We start from the raw sequence: 18,047 nt of genomic DNA, 5'->3' as shown, positions 1-18,047 counted from the left end.
AATGCTATCCAAACCAACCAAAAATATTCTTCAAAAATAATTTCATGGCTATCATTATGTATATGACAAAGGACATAGAGATGCTGCTAAAGGACATAAATGCTGCTAAAACAAATTCTAAATCTAAATCTCAATCTTTTCTTCTTACAATCAACAATCTAGAGCCTTTGCATGAGTCAGGATGCCACTGAGTGAAGAATCTACTGTCTCACTAAGGCAGAATCTTCTGTTTGACTTGATGCCACCTAAAATAGCTGCAGAAAGATGGATAGAATAATTTAGTGATTTGTGAATGGTGCAGCATTGGGTATTGCATCAAATTAAAAAAAGTTTAGTAGTCCCATATCCTGAAATTACACGTCAAGAATAGTCTTCTTGGAAATAGAGCCCAGAAAACACTGCAAATCAGATGTCAAATAAGAAATCAATGCAAACAAAATTCAGGATCTTATCAAATAGAAGACAGTTGCAAATATTAAACAACAAATAGCTACCGGGTTTGTTATTTCAGAGGTCATCTTTGATTCTTTTTTTATAATCAGATTTGCCATTTTTAATAAATGGAGAATCACATGAATGCCTAAGGCCTTACTTTTTGGACCTAAAGCACCTGATGCTACATTAGAGAAAACAGAATGTTTCAACATACACTGAAGGGCTCCAGTATCTTGATCAAGGCCTGGAAACTGTCAAACAGTAATTCTCGGGCAAGTTGTATGTTGTATGTCAATCACTAGCCTGGAATGAGGTCATTTGGGCATACAACAAATGATGAGTCTTTTGTTAATTGATAACTTTTGCCTTTCTTTGATCAAAATATTTTGCAATTTCAATGAACACTTAATATCTCCACAAGTTATACTCCAGGCATCAAATAGAAAAGCCCACTTGTTCAGCAAAAGATAGAGTTATACTCAGCAGAGTATAAGTAAGAGACTCATTTTCAGAAGAATCTCAGATGTATGTAGTTTTTTTTGTTTAGAAAGTGAGTTAATTTAGTTTATAATCTTTTAATCCATGCTGACTATAAACAGAGGTGCTTCTATACTGGGAGTTTTGTCAGGGCATGGCACAAATACTCTTTTAGGAAGAAAATTGGGGTAGGAGTCTCTGACTATTTTAGCTGCTGGAAAAGGAGATGACAGGTGAGATCAAACACAGAAAAATTATTTGTTTGTAGCAGTATACTAACATTTATATATCAGGTTTTTGTCTTTTACAGCATGAGGATTAAATTCAGGAAGGTAGGTGGATATCTTGTATGCACCACTACTCCACCTCCTGTATGTGTCCAAAACATGCAGCCTTCAGAGGCCAAAAGCAGTTTGTGTGAAGGTGGCTGGAGAATTCTACTGCCTCAGGTACCTGCAGGTGCTCACAGGCACCTCCCAACACAGGGAGGTCACATGTTGTTTGTTGTCAGTGCTCCTTGTAACAGCTGGAAACCATGATCCAGAAACACTCACACACTCCATTTCTGTTGTCTCAGTAGAAAGCTGGGTCCTTTGTGACACCACACAAAAGGGATCTTTACAGACAGTGTAGTCTTTTGGTTTAGAGATCAGCTGCTACCTTAATACCACAGCAGATACCTAGAACTCTGGGAAAAGATCACAAACAGCTACTATGCACATGCAGTTTTTATTGCACAATATTTTATTGTCCCATTATTTTATCAGGAAACCTGGGAATGCTGTGCTGCTTTCTGCAATCCTACAGGAAACCCCCCCCCCCCCAACCCCAAAACAAAAAAAAAAAAAAAAACCACAAAACTAACAAACCCCCACATCCAGAGGATTGCTGCTGACCACTACCAACAGCTACACACCACATGATTTAACCTAATAAAAACACACTAGACAATGCAAGGTATTTAACATCTACCCAGCAGGCATGAAGTTGGCTGCACGTTCAGTACTGTTTTCCTCAATATTTATTTCCTTAGCAGCATCAGATTGCTTCAGAACCAATTTTCACAGTAGAAGATAAGAGATCAATGCCATTTCAGAATAGCTCAGAACACAAAGATTATAGGATTACATCAGTTCTCTTCTTGGCAAAGACACTTTTTGCATCACTAAATACGGATGTTTCACATTGGCATCCTCGTGCTAGCATTTAAGCCCATGCATTTTGCATAATGAGTTTCTTTTTGTAGTTTTATCCAGTTTTTGTCTCAATTATTTTCTTGTCCATTTTGGAAAGTATAAAGAAATTATAAGAGATATTCACACATTATATGAGAAGAGCATGGTACAAAAGCAAAGCGCAAGAAAAAATATTGGTCAGTGTAGATCGAAGTCATAAGAATTATCTTATGAAAAAAAAGTTATAAAAAAGCTATATTACAAATATTTCCCACAAAACAGATCCCACAGAAGAAAAGGAAGTAATATTAGTTTTCATTTGTCTTGAAAGTCTTCAACTCAAGCACATAGCTTAAGACACGAGGTACCTCTCCGGGTTTCAACTACATTCCAAATCTCCTGAGAAAACATATTCTGGATGCTAATTTTATTTACCTTGAAAACTGACACTGCCAAGTATGTAAAACCATGAAATAATTACTTAATTTAGAGTCTCTTTGGAAAACATGTGTCATGTGTATTATATGCATTAACATATGGAGGTGGTCTCAAAAGTTATCTCATTATAAAGAAGACAATGTTTAGATTCAGCCCTGGAATCTGAAATTCTTGCTATTATACAGCAATGAGACATATCTTTGAAAAAGAAAGCTGAAGAATGCAAATATTGCTATTGTTAAAGGCTCTTTTGTCTTAATGGTAAAATAAAGGTAGTGATTATAGACTACTTGTCAAGATCTGTGATTTCATTTTTGTAAACTAATTGTTAACACTTTCTTTTTAGAAGATCCTCAGAAAATGGTAAAAACTAGGCTTATCAGAATATAAAAAAAATTGGCAGGTTCAGGGAAACCTCTAATTTATTTGGAACAAATATAAATTATTTTTGTCATTATTATGAAATTCTGCAAAATACAGCAGTATCCCAGGTATTAAGTGACTAAGTGTTGTTAAAAGGAAACATAGAAACAGACAAGAGAAAAAAATCTGTAAATGTCAACAAAATGAGTAAGAACACATGATTCCTTTCATACTTTGTAACACATTAATAATTTCTGGACCAGTTCATATTAGTTTTATCAGCTCTGACCTCCAGCTTCTCATCCAGTCCCCCTCTGCAGGCTGCCCACAGCCCAAGAACAACATGAAGGCAACAACACACCAAAAGCCCTCACTGCCACGTGGCAAGAACAGCTAAAGGCACGAGTGTGATTATTGGTGGGCACCCCTCTTTGTACAGCACCAGGTATCGTGCTGGAGCAGCACACACCAGTCAAAAGAAGCCCCAGAGCATAGGGCACAAGTAAAGCCAGACCAGCTAGAGGACCTCAGCTTGGTTTAGCACTAGCTTTGTCTTCAGAGCTTGCAAAAATTGTGGAGAGTCTGTTCTCCAGCTGTATGGCCTGTAGCAGACTTTGACCTGTCATGAAGGAGCAGTCAGAAACTTTCACAGGCACTTCATTCCATCACTGTAATTCCTCTTCAACACCAATTAGCAAAAAACTCTGTATGCTGCCTTCAGGGCACTAGAAGGCAAGAGCACACTGGCTCATTGTTTCAGCTTTGACCAGCAGAGTAAAATCTAGTTGATTGATCACCCAAGAGGAACCGATGCTAAGAAAAAATTATTCATCAGCAATTTACCTCCACACAGGCATGCAATTTCAACAGGTACAATTTCAGTCCACATTGAGACATAGAAGGAGTTTATTCTCAAAGTCTGTAATAATACATTGATTTTGTCATTACAAAATCCTGGGTGTAATTTGCACATGGTCTAGTTCCTGCTATGGTTATACAGATTAATGCTTTTGGTACAGTTTGCTAAAAAATATTTCAGAGCACTTCCTTCTTACAAACTACTTTAAATGTTTATCAAGAAGGAATGAAATTATCAGAGATTTTTGTGTGGTCTTACAGAGGCAGTCATCACCAAAAGAAAAAAATAACTGTGCCAAGAAGAAGGATTATCACTGGTATTTTTCAGAAATAAAGAAAAAGAAACCTGAAAACCTTACAAACACTTGAGATTTCCCAGTTACTTGGAAAATGCTATGGCATGTAAGCTCACCACTTCATGACAGGCATTGCTGTTGTTATTACCATAGGTTAGTTTTTATGGCACTGTGGCAATATAATAGTTTCATCTGAGCAGATAAGGCACCAAAATACAAGAATTAAAGACTTGCATTTCAAAGATTAACATGATGTTCACAAGCCCTAAAAAAGCAGAGCAACTAGGGCTATTACTGCATCTTTTTTAATAAAACAATAGCAACTAGTTTTAATGAATTGCTGGGCTGACATCAAAATATTTGATTTTAAAATATGTCTCAGCCTACATAGATTGAAAACTTTCGGAAGTAAACTCTTGAAATTCCTTTCATTCTGATCCAGCATTTGGTCTCCTCTTCAGTTTAATCCAGATGCCTTTATTTGGACGAAGAATCAATTCTCCACATAAACCAAGCTCTTCTGGCTTTTGACATGATTCCACGCAAAAGCGCCGCAGGATGAGGGCTAGAAGAGTTTTCTCCTCCATTTGTGCAAAGCGCTGACCTATGAGTTACAGGACAGAAAGAAAAAAACTTATTGTCAGGTTGCATCAACAGTCAACCCTTTATATGGAACTACTACAAAATACAGCCTTGTCATGTCTCTTGAAAGGACTAGGCAGGAGGGACGGATAGCAGACCAGAGCAGAAGATGCAGCCAGGGACTGCGAGGACAGAAAAATCCTATGGTTCCGTATATGTGGAGAGGAGCAAAGGAGATGCAACTGCAATGGAATGACAGACAGAACTTCCTTCAGTGATCATTAAGCCTCATACACACTGATGATTTGGCAGCACAGAGGGCAAAGTTCCATTTACAATTCAGAGATAAGTGAAGGCAGAAACATGAGAACAAAGAAATGTGAGGGAAACCAAACCAAATGCCACAAGGCAGTTGACAAAAACTAAAAAATGGAGATGGGACACAAAATGCAGGGCTGAGAACTTTTTATGTTCTCCCCTCTGTATTATATACATAGATTATATATTGATTATATACACAGAAGTTAGTACATGTGTACACACAATGCACTTTTGCAATTATACTAATGAACCACCTCTCCTGCACATGTTCCTGCACACTCAGGAACTACCTAGACATGTTATATTAAATTACATTTCTCTTTGGAACAAGGAAAGTCCTAGTTTACTGCTCTTATGGAAAAAGGCACCTACTACCAATGAGACAAATCAAAACTAACCAATTGCATCCCCCAAAAACAGAAACCAAACAAGCAAAACCAAAAAAAAAAAAAAAAAAACAAAAGGAAGTAATATTTCCCATTATCATAATGGCATGACAACTTTTGGATGTTCCCCATCTGCACTTAAAACCAGTGCAGGGAACAGTCTTTTCACATGTTCTACAATATAAAGAACACTGTCTCTACTTGAAGCACAGCAATGCCAAGCATCTCAGTGGCATCTGAAAGTGCTAATGAGTTCTGGGATGACAGAGAAAACACCAAACCAATGACAGTGTCAGAAATAGGGAAAGAATACATCAGCTGCAGATTTCATGCTTTGGACATTCAGCTCAGAACCTGAGAGAGACATATGAACTGTTTCCAGAGCAAAACAGGTGCAGGACTTGTGTCTTCTCTCATTCTGTGTTGCTGACACTGAGGATCAGAAATTAGGAAGCAATCATGTCCTAACACAGGAGCCAAATAACACGCTGCCAGGCTGCACAGCAGTGAGGAAGAAACATCAGCATGATAGACACTCTTCCCTAGGAATAAAGGAAATCCTTTGGAAGAAACAAATGGGGCAGCTCAACAGTATCAATGTGAGTCTATGAATTAAACTCTTCTGAGAGAATTCAGGTCCATCTAATGGAAGTGTGTGGCTTGCAGGGCACACAGTGCCCAGACTCAGGGATGGGGAGTGAGGAAGAACACTATACAAACAGTACTCATTGCTGTCTCAGTTACCACGTTCAAAACAGAACCTTACAAGGGCTTCCCCTCCAGATACATACCAATGCAGTTCCTGGGACCAGCTGAGAAGGGCACATAAGCATATGGGTGCCTTCCCTTAGAATTTTCAGGGAAGAATCGCTCAGGCCTGAACTCCTCCGGGTCAGGGAAGACCTCAGGGTCTCTATGCAGGGCATAAGTTAAAACAACAACAGTAGCACCTCTTGGTACCTGATAGCCCCCTAAAGAGAGGAGAGAAAGAGAGAAGAGTCAAAACAACAGCAAACAAGTGACTTCCTATACACAACAGAACAGTAAAAAATAAAACAATGCTGTCCTTTTCTTGGGGAACATCTCCACTGCAGAAATAAATGCTAACACAAGAGAAAGTGGCAAACACAGAACACCACTTACTAATGCAGCAATCCTCTCTCAAGGTGCGGGCAAAGATGGGAACTGAAGGGTAGAGACGAAGAGCTTCTTTCACAACACATTCAAGGTATCGAAGATTCTTCAAATCCTCCATTGTAACAGCACGTTCAGTATTGTCTGTCCAAAAACAAATAGAGGGATGACCAAGACCAAAACTCCCCATCTTTGGCTGAACAAACTCATCCTGGATCCCCCCAGAAACTCTCATCATGCACCAAGACTACATACAAGAAGGTGTTACAAATATATTAAACATGCATATCTTGCCCCAAAGACATAAGTTTGGTTGTACAGCCCAACAGACCTTCCCACACCCATCCCAAGCACCTCTAGCTGCTGAAAGCTCCAGAAGGGCCACAAGGCATGCTCTTACACCCCCTTCTACTTCTAGGCTTTTAACATATTTCCACTCACAAATGGAGCAAAACCCTGATGAAGGGGGAATGGAGACTTACCAAACACCTCATCCAATTCCTTGTGAACCTTCTTCTGAACTTCTGGATTATGTCCAAGCAAGTACAAGACCCAGTTCATAGCAGCTGCTGTTGTATCATGGCCCTACAGGTCCAGATTTACAAAGACATTCATTTCAACTCTATTTCCATGTACCAGTGGGCTTTGTAAATACTTAGATGTGCAGTTAGTATGAAAAGTGAGATTTGTTAGTCCCACCACCATGATAAAAACAAGAATCAAGAGTGAGTTATTCAACTCACTAACTATCAAGATAAAAGGTGATCCACAATCGTTCTGACAAAAGGGGAAAGTATTGAAATAACCCAAGCAAAATCCCTCTCTTCTGATTCCTAGGAGCTGCATGAACTATCAGTATCTATAAAATTAATCAGATGTACATTCGTCTTTTTGGTTACTGTCCAGTCAACACCAAGGGGGGCCAGTGACTGTCACAGGAGAGATACAATGGACACAACTTGTAACCTTTTCAAAAGTATCTAAAAATTATTTTATGAGACACAATACAGTAGTCATAGGGGAAAAAGCTTGGTTTTCTATGGGAAGGGAATCAACTACTACTTCCTAGCACTGTGGAAAGGAGAGGAAAAGAAAGGAGAGAGAAAACATGAACCAAAGAAGGAAAAATAAAGCCATAAAAAAGGGAGGAACAGAAAAGGGAAAAGTTGACCAAAAAAGGATTTTGATACTAAAAAAGCACACTTGTAGTGAACTTCAGGGCAAGATGAGAAGAGAGTTCCTCTAGGTTACAACAGTATTAATATGATTCTATGAATTAAGCTCTTCTGAGAGAATTCAGGTCCATCTAATGGAAGTGTGCGGGAAATTAGTGAAAATCATCTTCAGATCCTCCCTTAGGGAATCAGACAAGAAAGGTCTTTGATATAATCAGATGGATGGGACACGTCTCCTATGAAGACAGGCTGAGAGAGTTGGGGATAGAGAAGAGAAGGCTCTGGGAAGACCTGATTGTGACCTTTCAGTACCTAGAGAGGACTTACAAAAAAAAAAAAAAAAAAAAGAGGGTGTGTGACGTTTTACATGAGCAGGTACTTATAGGACAAGAGAGAATAATTTTCAACTAAAAGAGAAAGTTTAGATTAGATATTAGGAAGAAATTTTTTACTCAGAGATTAGTGAAAAACACGTTGGCTAGAGAAGTTTTGAATGTCCTGTCTCTCAAGGTTTCCAGTAACAGGTGGGATGGGGCCCTGGCAACCCAATCTAGTTGATGACATCCCTGCCCATGGCAGGAGGATAACTAGATGATCTTTAAGGTCCCTTTCAACCCAAGCCATTCAAGGACAAGTTTCTACAAGATGAAGCACTGATGCACAGTGGACTACAGAACCAGAAGACTGCAGGCAGTGTAGCAAGGGAAAAAATGTGAGGAGACATGACAAAATGCAAGTCAAAACAGTGACTTCTTCAATGTTAATGAAGTTTGCAACAAAAGGCAAGAGTCCATGGTCCATGTCAGCCTTTAAGTTTTCATTTCTCACCTGCTTTCATGAATAGACCCTGCTCACACAGGCAGGGCCTACCACATCTGCATTGTCCAAAGTTTTTCCAGGGCATACCAATGCTTCTATCCTACCTCTGTAGAATAGAAACATTGAGATTTTCTCTTAGGCTTCTAGGGCTTAAATAACATCACGCTAAAAGCAACCTCCTGAACTAAGACATGAATCACCACCTGAAAATTCTGAATCTTTTGGAGGGAAAAAATCAAACAAAAAAACCCAGCAAATAAAACCTTCCAAAACAACAACAACAAAAGAACAATAAACCAATAAGTTTCTTGGTTACCTCAAACATGAAAGTATCCACTTCCTCACGAATGTCCCTGTAGCTCAATTTTTGCCCTTCATCATCTGTTGCATTCAGCAGCATGTCCAGGAATGCTTTTCTCTTTTTGGAACCACCTTCCACAGAGTTACCATCATTATCATGTTTCTTTTGCTGGGTGTTTTTAAGTTCTTCAGCTTTCTCTGCAATGACCTGAGATTAGAACCATTACATCAGATATGATGAATTCAGCACAAGCTGTCTGCCTCATACAGTTTTGTCCTAACTTATCAAAACAGTATCCATCTGTAGCAGTCTACATGAGCTAGTTAGCACAGCTGTCAGCATTAGGTCACGAAATTTAACTTACTCTTAATTAGTATTGAATTATGACCAAACTTTCTTGCCCAACAATAGAATAAGCCTTGAACAGCCTTTGTGAGATCAAGAAAACAGATAGCCAAACTATGTAAACAATTTGGGGGCCATCAAGAAGTGTAAACATATCCAGAGTATCTAGAATACACCAATAATGAATGCCAACAATGGTAACAGCATATCAAAAAAATCACCACAGTGTGATCATATTAATCACCAATAAGATCTTCTCTATCCCATCTGAGAACTAAGGAAAGATCTCACTTCCAACCTCCAAAAAACTCAGGAAACTGAAGAGAAGCCAGGGCATCCCAGAACTATGCATCAAGGCTACACACAGTATTGCTGAACCCACTATAATAAAGCTTCCCAAATTTTCTCCAGTACAAGAGCAATATCTGAATTTCCCTTTTTCAGGTCAAAGTAGAGACCCAGTAACAGACATAAATTTCTTATTGTTGCCATTGTTGTTGCAAAGTCAAAGCAGAACCCTTCAATAAACTGGCATTGCTCTTAAAAACAACCAAGTAATTTAAACAGTGTGTTGAGTAAGTATGCATTTCTCTTTGGAGGAATCACTGAATGGAAGAAAAAAATACAGGGCCATGCACATACACTGTTTTCCTCACTGAACATGCATGTGTGTCTTATATTGTCTCATCCTTCACCTCAGTGCTTGCTGTCAGCACCTACACAGGTACAATTATTATTTATGGTCTTTTGTCATCTTCTATGGTTTGGTTGCTTATATTCTTCAGTGCACCAGCCCAGCATGGGAAGAGTGCAAGTGTTAAGAGCCTTTCCAATGACTCACTGCTGCAATTTCCAATAAAAGTAAGCAAGAAAAAAATAACACAGAGGCAATGTGGCTCATTATACCAAATGTAGCCAAAGATCAGAGATTATTTCCTTTGTCAAAGACATTGATACAATGACATCATGGGGTATGTGCATAGGGAAAGCAGCCTCCTTGATAACATACTAATAGTACATTTGGGAGGGCAAACTTTGGAAAGAATAACATAGGAATTATTTGGTGAGAGAAAAGGCTGTTAGTTCCACAGTCTAACAAGGAGAGAGAACACTTTATTTTATGCCAAGTGAGTAATGCATGCCTAATGATTTCCGCATAAAAGTGCCTTACTGCTGATGTGGGGACCTGCATGTGTTTGCTCCTCTCAGCAGTTCTGTTCTATAAGGGGAAAATGAATACAGGCTTCAGTTTCTGAGGGCTGAATCCAGTGGCACTACCATCCAGAGCCCTAAGTTTACTGCTCCAAACTTGGCAGTGAGCTGTGGACATCATCCAGATGTGGAGCTTTTCAGGCAGAACAAGAGTCCAATGAATTTCTGTTGTTTGTTTCAATTGTCAAGGACCTGCAAGTTCTAGCACTCCCTTGGAGTAATCTACTTTCTTGTTTAAATTCAGCAGAGATCCTGAAAGGGAAGTCAGTTCTTGTCTTCTTTTCAGGGAATTCCTCAGCATCCCAATAGAGAGACAGCATATCAAGGAGGCTGAACCTCATCCCCCATTTGGAAGACCTGAGTGTAAAACTTTAATCCAACAATGAAAGTGATCATTATAAATATTGTAATTTTTTTTAAGACTCTATACCGTATCTGTAAAATTGTGAAGGATGCTGAGCTTCCTCTTGTGCTCTCTTCCTTCTTTGAACAATACATACAAAAAGTCAGGCCAAAGCCAAGGGCTCATCTGTCGCCGTTGGATTAGATCACTCATCCTAGGGGCAAAACAATTATATCATATATTATTACTTGATAAAACCACCAAATTATAGCACATTTCAAGAACAAAAAAAAAAAAAATGAAACAAACTTCTATGTACCCTAATAAAGTAGAACTTAACATATTGTGTAGGTTTAAACCCATTATTTGAAAGGAAGGCCACTCACATTTGTGTCTTGATTTTACAGCATCTCAAAATTTCTGTTACTTATCCCAGCATCATCGTGTTTTATATCCTTAAGTATTGATCTCTGAGAAGGACAGCATATTCTCATTTATTATTAGTCTGAATCCTCTTGAAACAGTCCTATTAAGTCATCCAATCCCACCACATCCCACTTCAGCAAAGCACTGACAGTGTTACAAAGACTACTCATGGCACGCTCCCAAAATATCTGCCCCAAGAACTCAAACAGTTTCTGAGAGCATTGCATTCCTACTTGAACGTCCAGATACCAGAGCGCACATTAAAGGACTTAAAATGTATTTAAAATGAAAAATATGAGACTTCAAGTATGCTCAAACACAAGTGGAGTACATTTAGAAGGGCTGATTGTCATTGCTATTCAGCTCTCATACATGCTTTGTCTGCAGAGTAATTATTACCAACTTCAAGCACACTTGTGCTACAATTTGGAAAAGGCCAAGGAACTGATGATAATCAAACCTTTCAGATCTACCCATTTTTAATCATACCTGTCTCAAAAAGCTCCATAAAAGTTAGGAGTGAGATCATAGAATCACAGATTCATTTAGGTTGGAAAAGACCTTTTAGATCATTGAGTCTGACTCTTAACGTAGTGTTAACCCAGTCCATAGCTACATCATGACCCTAAGTGCCTTTCAAACACCTCCAGGGTATTTAGTGACTCAGGGTTAATCTGCTCCAATCCTTTACATCCCTCCCTCTCTGACACCCTGGCCTTCCTTCCTGAAACCAGCAGCATTAATTCCAGCTCAGCTAAAAAATAACTAAGGAAAATGTGTGTTTACCTGTAGACAGCAGAAACATAGTCAGAGTCCTTATTCTTCTGGGCACCCACATTCCTGCCCATTGCTGTTTCTAGGAGGAAAATATGAACATTTCACAAGTGCAAAGTGAAAGGCAGTGAACAGAGTGAGTTACTACTGCTCCCAGCTTCTGAATATCACCACACCATCCCTTCAACAAGTGACTACACATAACCCTTTGCAGGGAATGAGCCTTCTTTGTATTTCCATGCCCAGGAATCCTGCTCCTTAAGAAAACCTCACTTCAGACTGTGAACCTGTGAACCTGTGTCCTGCCAGTCCCAAAACTCAGCTGCTCAGATGCAAGTAGTGAACTCTGGGGAAAAAGGTTGGGAAGGATAGAAATGTATTTAGAAAATATGCAGGGACATTGCTCTTCAATCATCTTACACAAACTGGCACAGCTAAACTCAGGATCTTCTTCATCATTCACAATTCTACCTCAATAACTGAACAGGACTTACCACAAATGATATCAAGGGCACACAGAGTGATGTCCATAAAGACATCAAATGGCTCCTTGTCAACATGCTTCTCAAGTTTCTTCACCAAAATATTTCCTTGTTCATTCATGACCTCTAGAAAGTCACTCAAGATTGCAAAGTGGAATGTGGGAGTTATCATCTTCCTCCGTGACCGCCACTTGTCTCCAGTGCTGTAAAATTAATAGGGAGAAGGAAGGCTAAAAAACTCCAAGTCAAAAATAACATCCTCACCATTCCAGGAAGTACCCAGTGAATACTGCAGCCTGGAAGAGATGGACACACTGTAGATGTCTCTTCAAGCTGTTCATAGCACCCCACAGAAGGAGCAAATGGAAATACTTCTTGCTCCAGGTCTCTTGGAAGCAGAAGCCACCATTTCTCCTGCTGATCTCAACAAATGGAGATGCCAAAAACCCTCCAGACAGTCATCCTTGTTAGTCAGTGCACAGGCTCAGAGGGACCAAGTAGAAGCCAGCCAGAGGCCAAACCAGCTATTCAGCATCAAGGCCTCAACCACCCCCCATCTCTCTGAATCAGTGTTTTTGCTTGCCTCCATCCCCTGACCATGAAATGAGGCCTGCAGAGAACTAGGGCCTAGAGACATTATGAAAATGACTGCCTCAAGGCATGGCTACAAGCTACTTCCTTGGAGACAGGCAGTCATTTCCCACACAACAATGACAAGCATGGAGCTGCACTGTCACCAGCTTCCTGGGGGTCCTTGTCCTCTTTTTCTACATAACGTGTCCCAGAGGCACACAGCTGACATTTCTGCTCACAGGATAAAACTATCACACCGCTGCCTCTGTTAACTTGCTATTGGGGCACTCCACAGGCCAGCATATGTGCTTACTGTCTGCCACTGCTGCCCCTAATCAGCAGAGACTGGAACATTCTCCTCCATTATGTTTTTGCAAGCACAAGAAAGTCAAAATAGCTCTGTACATCTATGGAATACAAAACAACCAGTAAGGAGAACTGTGAGGATACACCATGCCTGGTGCTCCTGGACTTCACCTCTGCACAGTGTTACTGATTAACTACTGCCTTCCTAAAGGCCATGAACAAAACTCAGGACAAAATGCATGCCTTATCCTCTCCAATGAACTTTCACTTCCCACACCACATGATCACAGCTGGCTTTTAAAATACCATGGTCCCATCATAAAGCATGAGAAGTCAACCTCTGAGGGCTCCAAACAAGCAACAAAGTTAACCACTAACACTGGGACCTTCACCTTTTTTCAAGCATAGAATGTCTTTGGGATCTTTGAGAAGAGGCTCAAAGGTACCAAAGACACTCTATACTTACCTTGCTCTGACTCTTGAATATCTGCATCATCCAGACCAATCCTTCCTTTGCCCTTCCAAGACTGGAGGACACCAAACCCTTATACCACTGCTCCTCCCTTTCTCCACTCCTGATTTATGCTCCTACCCAGGCTCATTTCTCATGATCCTCTACTTCATGAATGAAATGAAGATACTTTCCTATCCTACCCCAAAGCATCATCAACCTCAGGCCTATCCTACTGGTCTGCAATATGACCAGCTGAGATAAGCAATGCACACAATCACTTTGTTCAGAAATACATACAGCATTCCCACCACAAAGATCTTCTCTTATCATATACAGTGCAAATTTCAAAAAGGCAGCAGTGCATCTTCATTTCATTATACATTATACCTTGTCAGAAGTCCAGTGCCCAGCCATGGATGCAGGAATTCATACAGGTATGATTTTTCTATATGTTTTGAATTGTTCAGAATAGCCTGTCAGAAAAACGAACAGCGAGTTAAAAATATTACTTGTTAGATGTAGAGAGAGAGATTTCTTCCCTATTTCTTCAATAAACACTCCAACAGAGAAACAACACTGTCTTACTAGATCAAGGACTTATGACTACGTTTCATGGCATCAAAACAGACCCACTAAGTTTTAATGCATAAGTCTGTCAGAGAGACACAAGCACTGCAACCTCAATTTCATAATGTTCTGTCCTTATTTCAGTGATCCTGTATTCCCTGCTATCTGCTTATTTGTTCTGATCTTTGGAGCAGAAGCTTTCTTATATGTGAAAACAAAGCTTAAGGAGATGCTTCTTTGATGCTTTCATTTGTTGGTCATCTTCAGTATTCCCCAGTCCCCTCTGACTAGGCCTTTTTATACTCCTTTACTTTACACCTTTGTTTACCACTAACTCAGAGGTCCCAAAGCAAATCAGTCCAAACCCTTTTTAACAAAAATTACATTGAGGTAATAGAAAGTAAGATGTTAGGCACTGCTCTGCATCCCAGTAGAATAGACAGACCAGCACACTCACCTCCACACTGTCAGGGTGATACAAAAACGCGGCAGGCACTGGTCCTATCCAAAGTTTGAACAATGGCCAACTTCTGAACTTTTCAGTATAAATCTTTATCTGATTAAAAAAATCTGGAATAGAAAATCAGAGTAGATCTTCAAGAAGGAGGATTTACAAAATAAGCAAGGCTTCTGTAATGAACTCTTGCACCCTGAGCCCTGCAATTGTGATTATCTAGGAGTTTTAACCTGCTGCTGTGACCTAGCAGCATATTTTGCACCAGTGGATTTTACAATTCAGGTGTCCTAATTTCTTCAGGCACAGACTCACAGCACCATTTATGCCACAGATCAACCTGAGGGATACCACTGCTGTCCAGCTGTGCCAGTTGGACTTCACACCAGTGAGCTCAGTAACCCAGCGAATACTCCTCCCCAGATCATTATGCACTTATTCAGTCCATATCTTGTCAATTCAGCTATGCAGAAAGCATGGAAGATAGCTGAATCTGTTGGCAGGGTAAGAAGAGTAGATGGTGTTTGATTTAATTCAGAAAGGTCTTTGACACTATCTCATCACAGAGGACAATCAGGTTCACTCCGCAATATTAGAGGTGGGGGCCACTCTCAGGATGTTTGAGGATTGAACACTTTGCCCTTTCAGAAACAAGCTTAAACAAATGACACCTTTACAGCCCCTGCAGAGTTGAAAATTCAAAGGTCCGCAAATCAAAGGGAAAAAAAGAAACAAGTTTCCTAATAGATGTCCAAATACAGCTTTCCCTAGTCTTACAAAAAGTTCTAATGACACCTCATCTAACATGATTCAGAGTGTCAGATTATTTTGCTGGTTTTGAAAGATTTTTCCTAACATTGCTGTGATTAAAATAGCACATTTTCCAGCAACTGTCTAGCAATACCAATAAAAAAATCCCCATCATATGAAAAGTTATTTTCATTCCTGTTATAAAACTTTACCCTTTTTAAAAGTTTTTTTTTTTTGTTACATTTTTAATGAAAAAGATTATAAACAAACTTTACCCGTTTTTACATAAATAAACAAGAACAAAGAAGGCTGGACATGGGAGCTATGTGATTCCTTAACTAAAACATGGGAGCTATGTGATTCATGCTAATAAATGAGATTAGGGACTACACAGAACATCAGAGTTCACATCAAATTGCTTTCTGGAGATAGAAGCAATGTTCCAGTTTGGTTTGGATTTTTAAATAAGATTTTTTTTAAAAGAAAAGAATGAAAAAAAAAAAAGATAAAATATTAATATCTCAGTCCAGCTCATATAAACATCCTATCATCCTTTTACATCCTCCTACTGCTTCCCCAAAGTCAACCTTGTGGAAATCTGCCTGCTCTGACATCCACCACAGACGTCTCATACTTGTCCTTAGATATGGGACTGGATCCAGAGGAATGATATGACAGTGTGCCTTGTGAACAGAGGCACCATGTCCCAGCATGGGTCAGCATGGGGCAATTTGCATTCCAATGCTGTACTCACTTGACTTTACCCTGCTCCCATGACCCATTAGTCTCTCTTCTGGCAGCATGCACAGCTGCACAGCCAGCAACACATGTGCACAGAGCAGAGCTGGCGCACACGGAGGAGTGTGGGCCACCTGCAGCACACTCAGCAACACTTGCATACCACAAACTCCTTAAGAAATATGTTCCTGTTAAAATATGAGTACCAAATTGAAAGGGAACATCTAGCACATTAGCGCTCTCTCATGCACCTGGCAGAAAGAAGGTCTCATTAATCAGTTCAAGAACAAAAGGATTTGCTTTTGAGTGATGTACTATAAATGATCAGCAAGTTCTTTCACACTCAACACATAACTCTAAGTCACAGATGATTCTGGAAGTGAGCCCAGGTAAAAACAACTTGGAATGCTAAAGTCCCTTGCACATGCTTGCTTGGGGAAGGTAATTATTTCAAGCTTTGTTTGGATCACAGCAAAAAAGTCATGAGGACATAGTGTTTAACTTTGTGAAGCAGCACTTCCTGCAAGAGCCCACAGCACGCCTCCTTCACATTCCACAGCGTTCACGCTCCACCCCAACAACAACTTAACGGTCTGAGCCCAGCAGCAGCTGCTGTCAGATTTAACCTCCAGGTAGTCTTATGCCACATGTATGCAGTTCCTCTCCTTTCCTCTTCACTGCCCGCTCCTCACACTGTTCCCTTCTGCAGATTGCCCAGAGAGACCTAAAGACAACAGCACATCCTCTGATACCCCACTCCCCTTCCACAGCTCAGCCACACAAGTACGTCACCACCACTGGCTCCTCCAGCAAACCCCAGGCAGTGCAGGGACCTCACAGCTGGGCTACAGTGTGTTACCTATTACCTTCTCCTTTCCGCTCAAAGAGCAGGGCATTTCCCACCACAGGATAGCAGGGGCTGACACCCGGGATCGACTTCATCATCCGCCATTGCCTCCAGTATTCCAAAAGGGAAGGCAGGGCACACACAGTCACGATTGTCAAAAGCACAGCAACGATCCCAGCTCCCCATGGCAGTAGCTGGGGTCTCCCTGAGAGTCCTTCCACGACCTCCATCAACACCTCCCAGCCTCCTGCTCGGAGCCTCAATCCCGGCTGTGAAACTGGCGCTGCCTGTACCCGGCACTGCAGAAAAGTCGGCCAGAAGAGCAGGAGGCGGAGCCGCCACACAGGCTGCTGGCGTGGTTTCTTGCCGGGAAAATAAACAGAGTTAACCGAGTTCGAAAACACTCTTACGGAGAGGCTGCATTCTAGCATTTCCTGGTGACAGGCAAGCCAGAGGAAACAGTCACTGCCCTCACTTGGTTCGAGCCAAGTGAGGAGTGAGAACCTTCTTTGCAGGCCCATACAATACCTCACAAGGAAAAAACAAAGCACCATCAAGAGAAAAAAAAACAAACCCTTTTTGCTCATTTGGGATAGATGAGTTTAGTTAATATCATCTTTCTCAATCTGTTCCCAGGTGCTCAACACCATTTTGCCATAGAGAACTGCTCCAACACTGGCCAACACGATAACTGAAGGGTCAGATGGAGAATTCCCTTTTTCAGCTGGTTTGATGGCTTCAAGGGGTTACAAAAACCAAAGCCCATAAAGATCCCTGATCAACAGCAGCACTGCAAAGCACATTGATGCTTCTCAGCTCAAATGGCCGTTACTGTTCTCATTGTTGAATGCTCAGGCACAGGCTAAGGGTGCCAATAAAACAACTGGCAGCACCAGCACCTGTGCCCCAACTTGCAAAGTGCCCGGGTACTCACAGTACCAAACCCACCATATACGCTGCTGCCCCTCCTGCCTCAGGAGGATCCAGGGTCTCTTTTCACTGCTGCAGGGCTACTG

At 40.6% G+C, this 18,047-nt stretch overlaps 1 protein-coding gene across 1 annotated transcript; it reads right to left on the bottom strand.

The window, feature by feature from the left end:
- Positions 1 to 1,771: 1,771 nt before the first annotated feature.
- On the bottom strand, positions 1,772 to 17,371 carry LOC121331412 (cytochrome P450 4V2). Its single transcript, XM_041395802.1, has 11 exons — positions 17,051 to 17,371; positions 14,700 to 14,812; positions 14,063 to 14,148; positions 12,355 to 12,545; positions 11,873 to 11,942; positions 10,748 to 10,874; positions 8,776 to 8,967; positions 6,948 to 7,050; positions 6,475 to 6,609; positions 6,123 to 6,302; positions 1,772 to 4,646 (listed from the first exon to the last, which is right to left on the bottom strand). Exons 1-11 carry the CDS (start codon positions 17,259 to 17,261, stop codon positions 4,471 to 4,473), a joined length of 1,584 nt encoding a protein of 527 aa, XP_041251736.1. The 5' UTR covers positions 17,262 to 17,371; the 3' UTR covers positions 1,772 to 4,470.
- Between the last annotated feature and the right edge of the window lie 676 nt (positions 17,372 to 18,047).

Source organism: Onychostruthus taczanowskii, unplaced genomic scaffold (assembly GCF_017590055.1).
Source record: "Onychostruthus taczanowskii isolate IOZ18803 unplaced genomic scaffold, ASM1759005v1 scaffold12, whole genome shotgun sequence".
Lineage (NCBI taxonomy): Eukaryota > Metazoa > Chordata > Aves > Passeriformes > Passeridae > Onychostruthus > Onychostruthus taczanowskii.
The sequence above is the reverse complement of the archived record's forward strand: the minus strand, read 5'-3'. Positions and strand labels throughout refer to the sequence as shown.

Bases quoted from the DNA above. Each gene is read 5' to 3' on its own strand.
- LOC121331412 (XM_041395802.1), bottom strand. From the start codon at position 17,261: ATGGAGGTCGTGGAAGGACTCTCAGGGAGACCCCAGCTACTGCCATGG. The intron at 12,546-14,062 runs GTATAATGTATA...TTAATTTTACAG, and splicing joins GGCACTGGACTTCTGACAAG to CACTGGAGACAAGTGGCGGT. The intron at 10,875-11,872 runs GTAAACACACAT...TTTTGCCCCTAG, and splicing joins TATGTTTCTGCTGTCTACAG to GATGAGTGATCTAATCCAAC.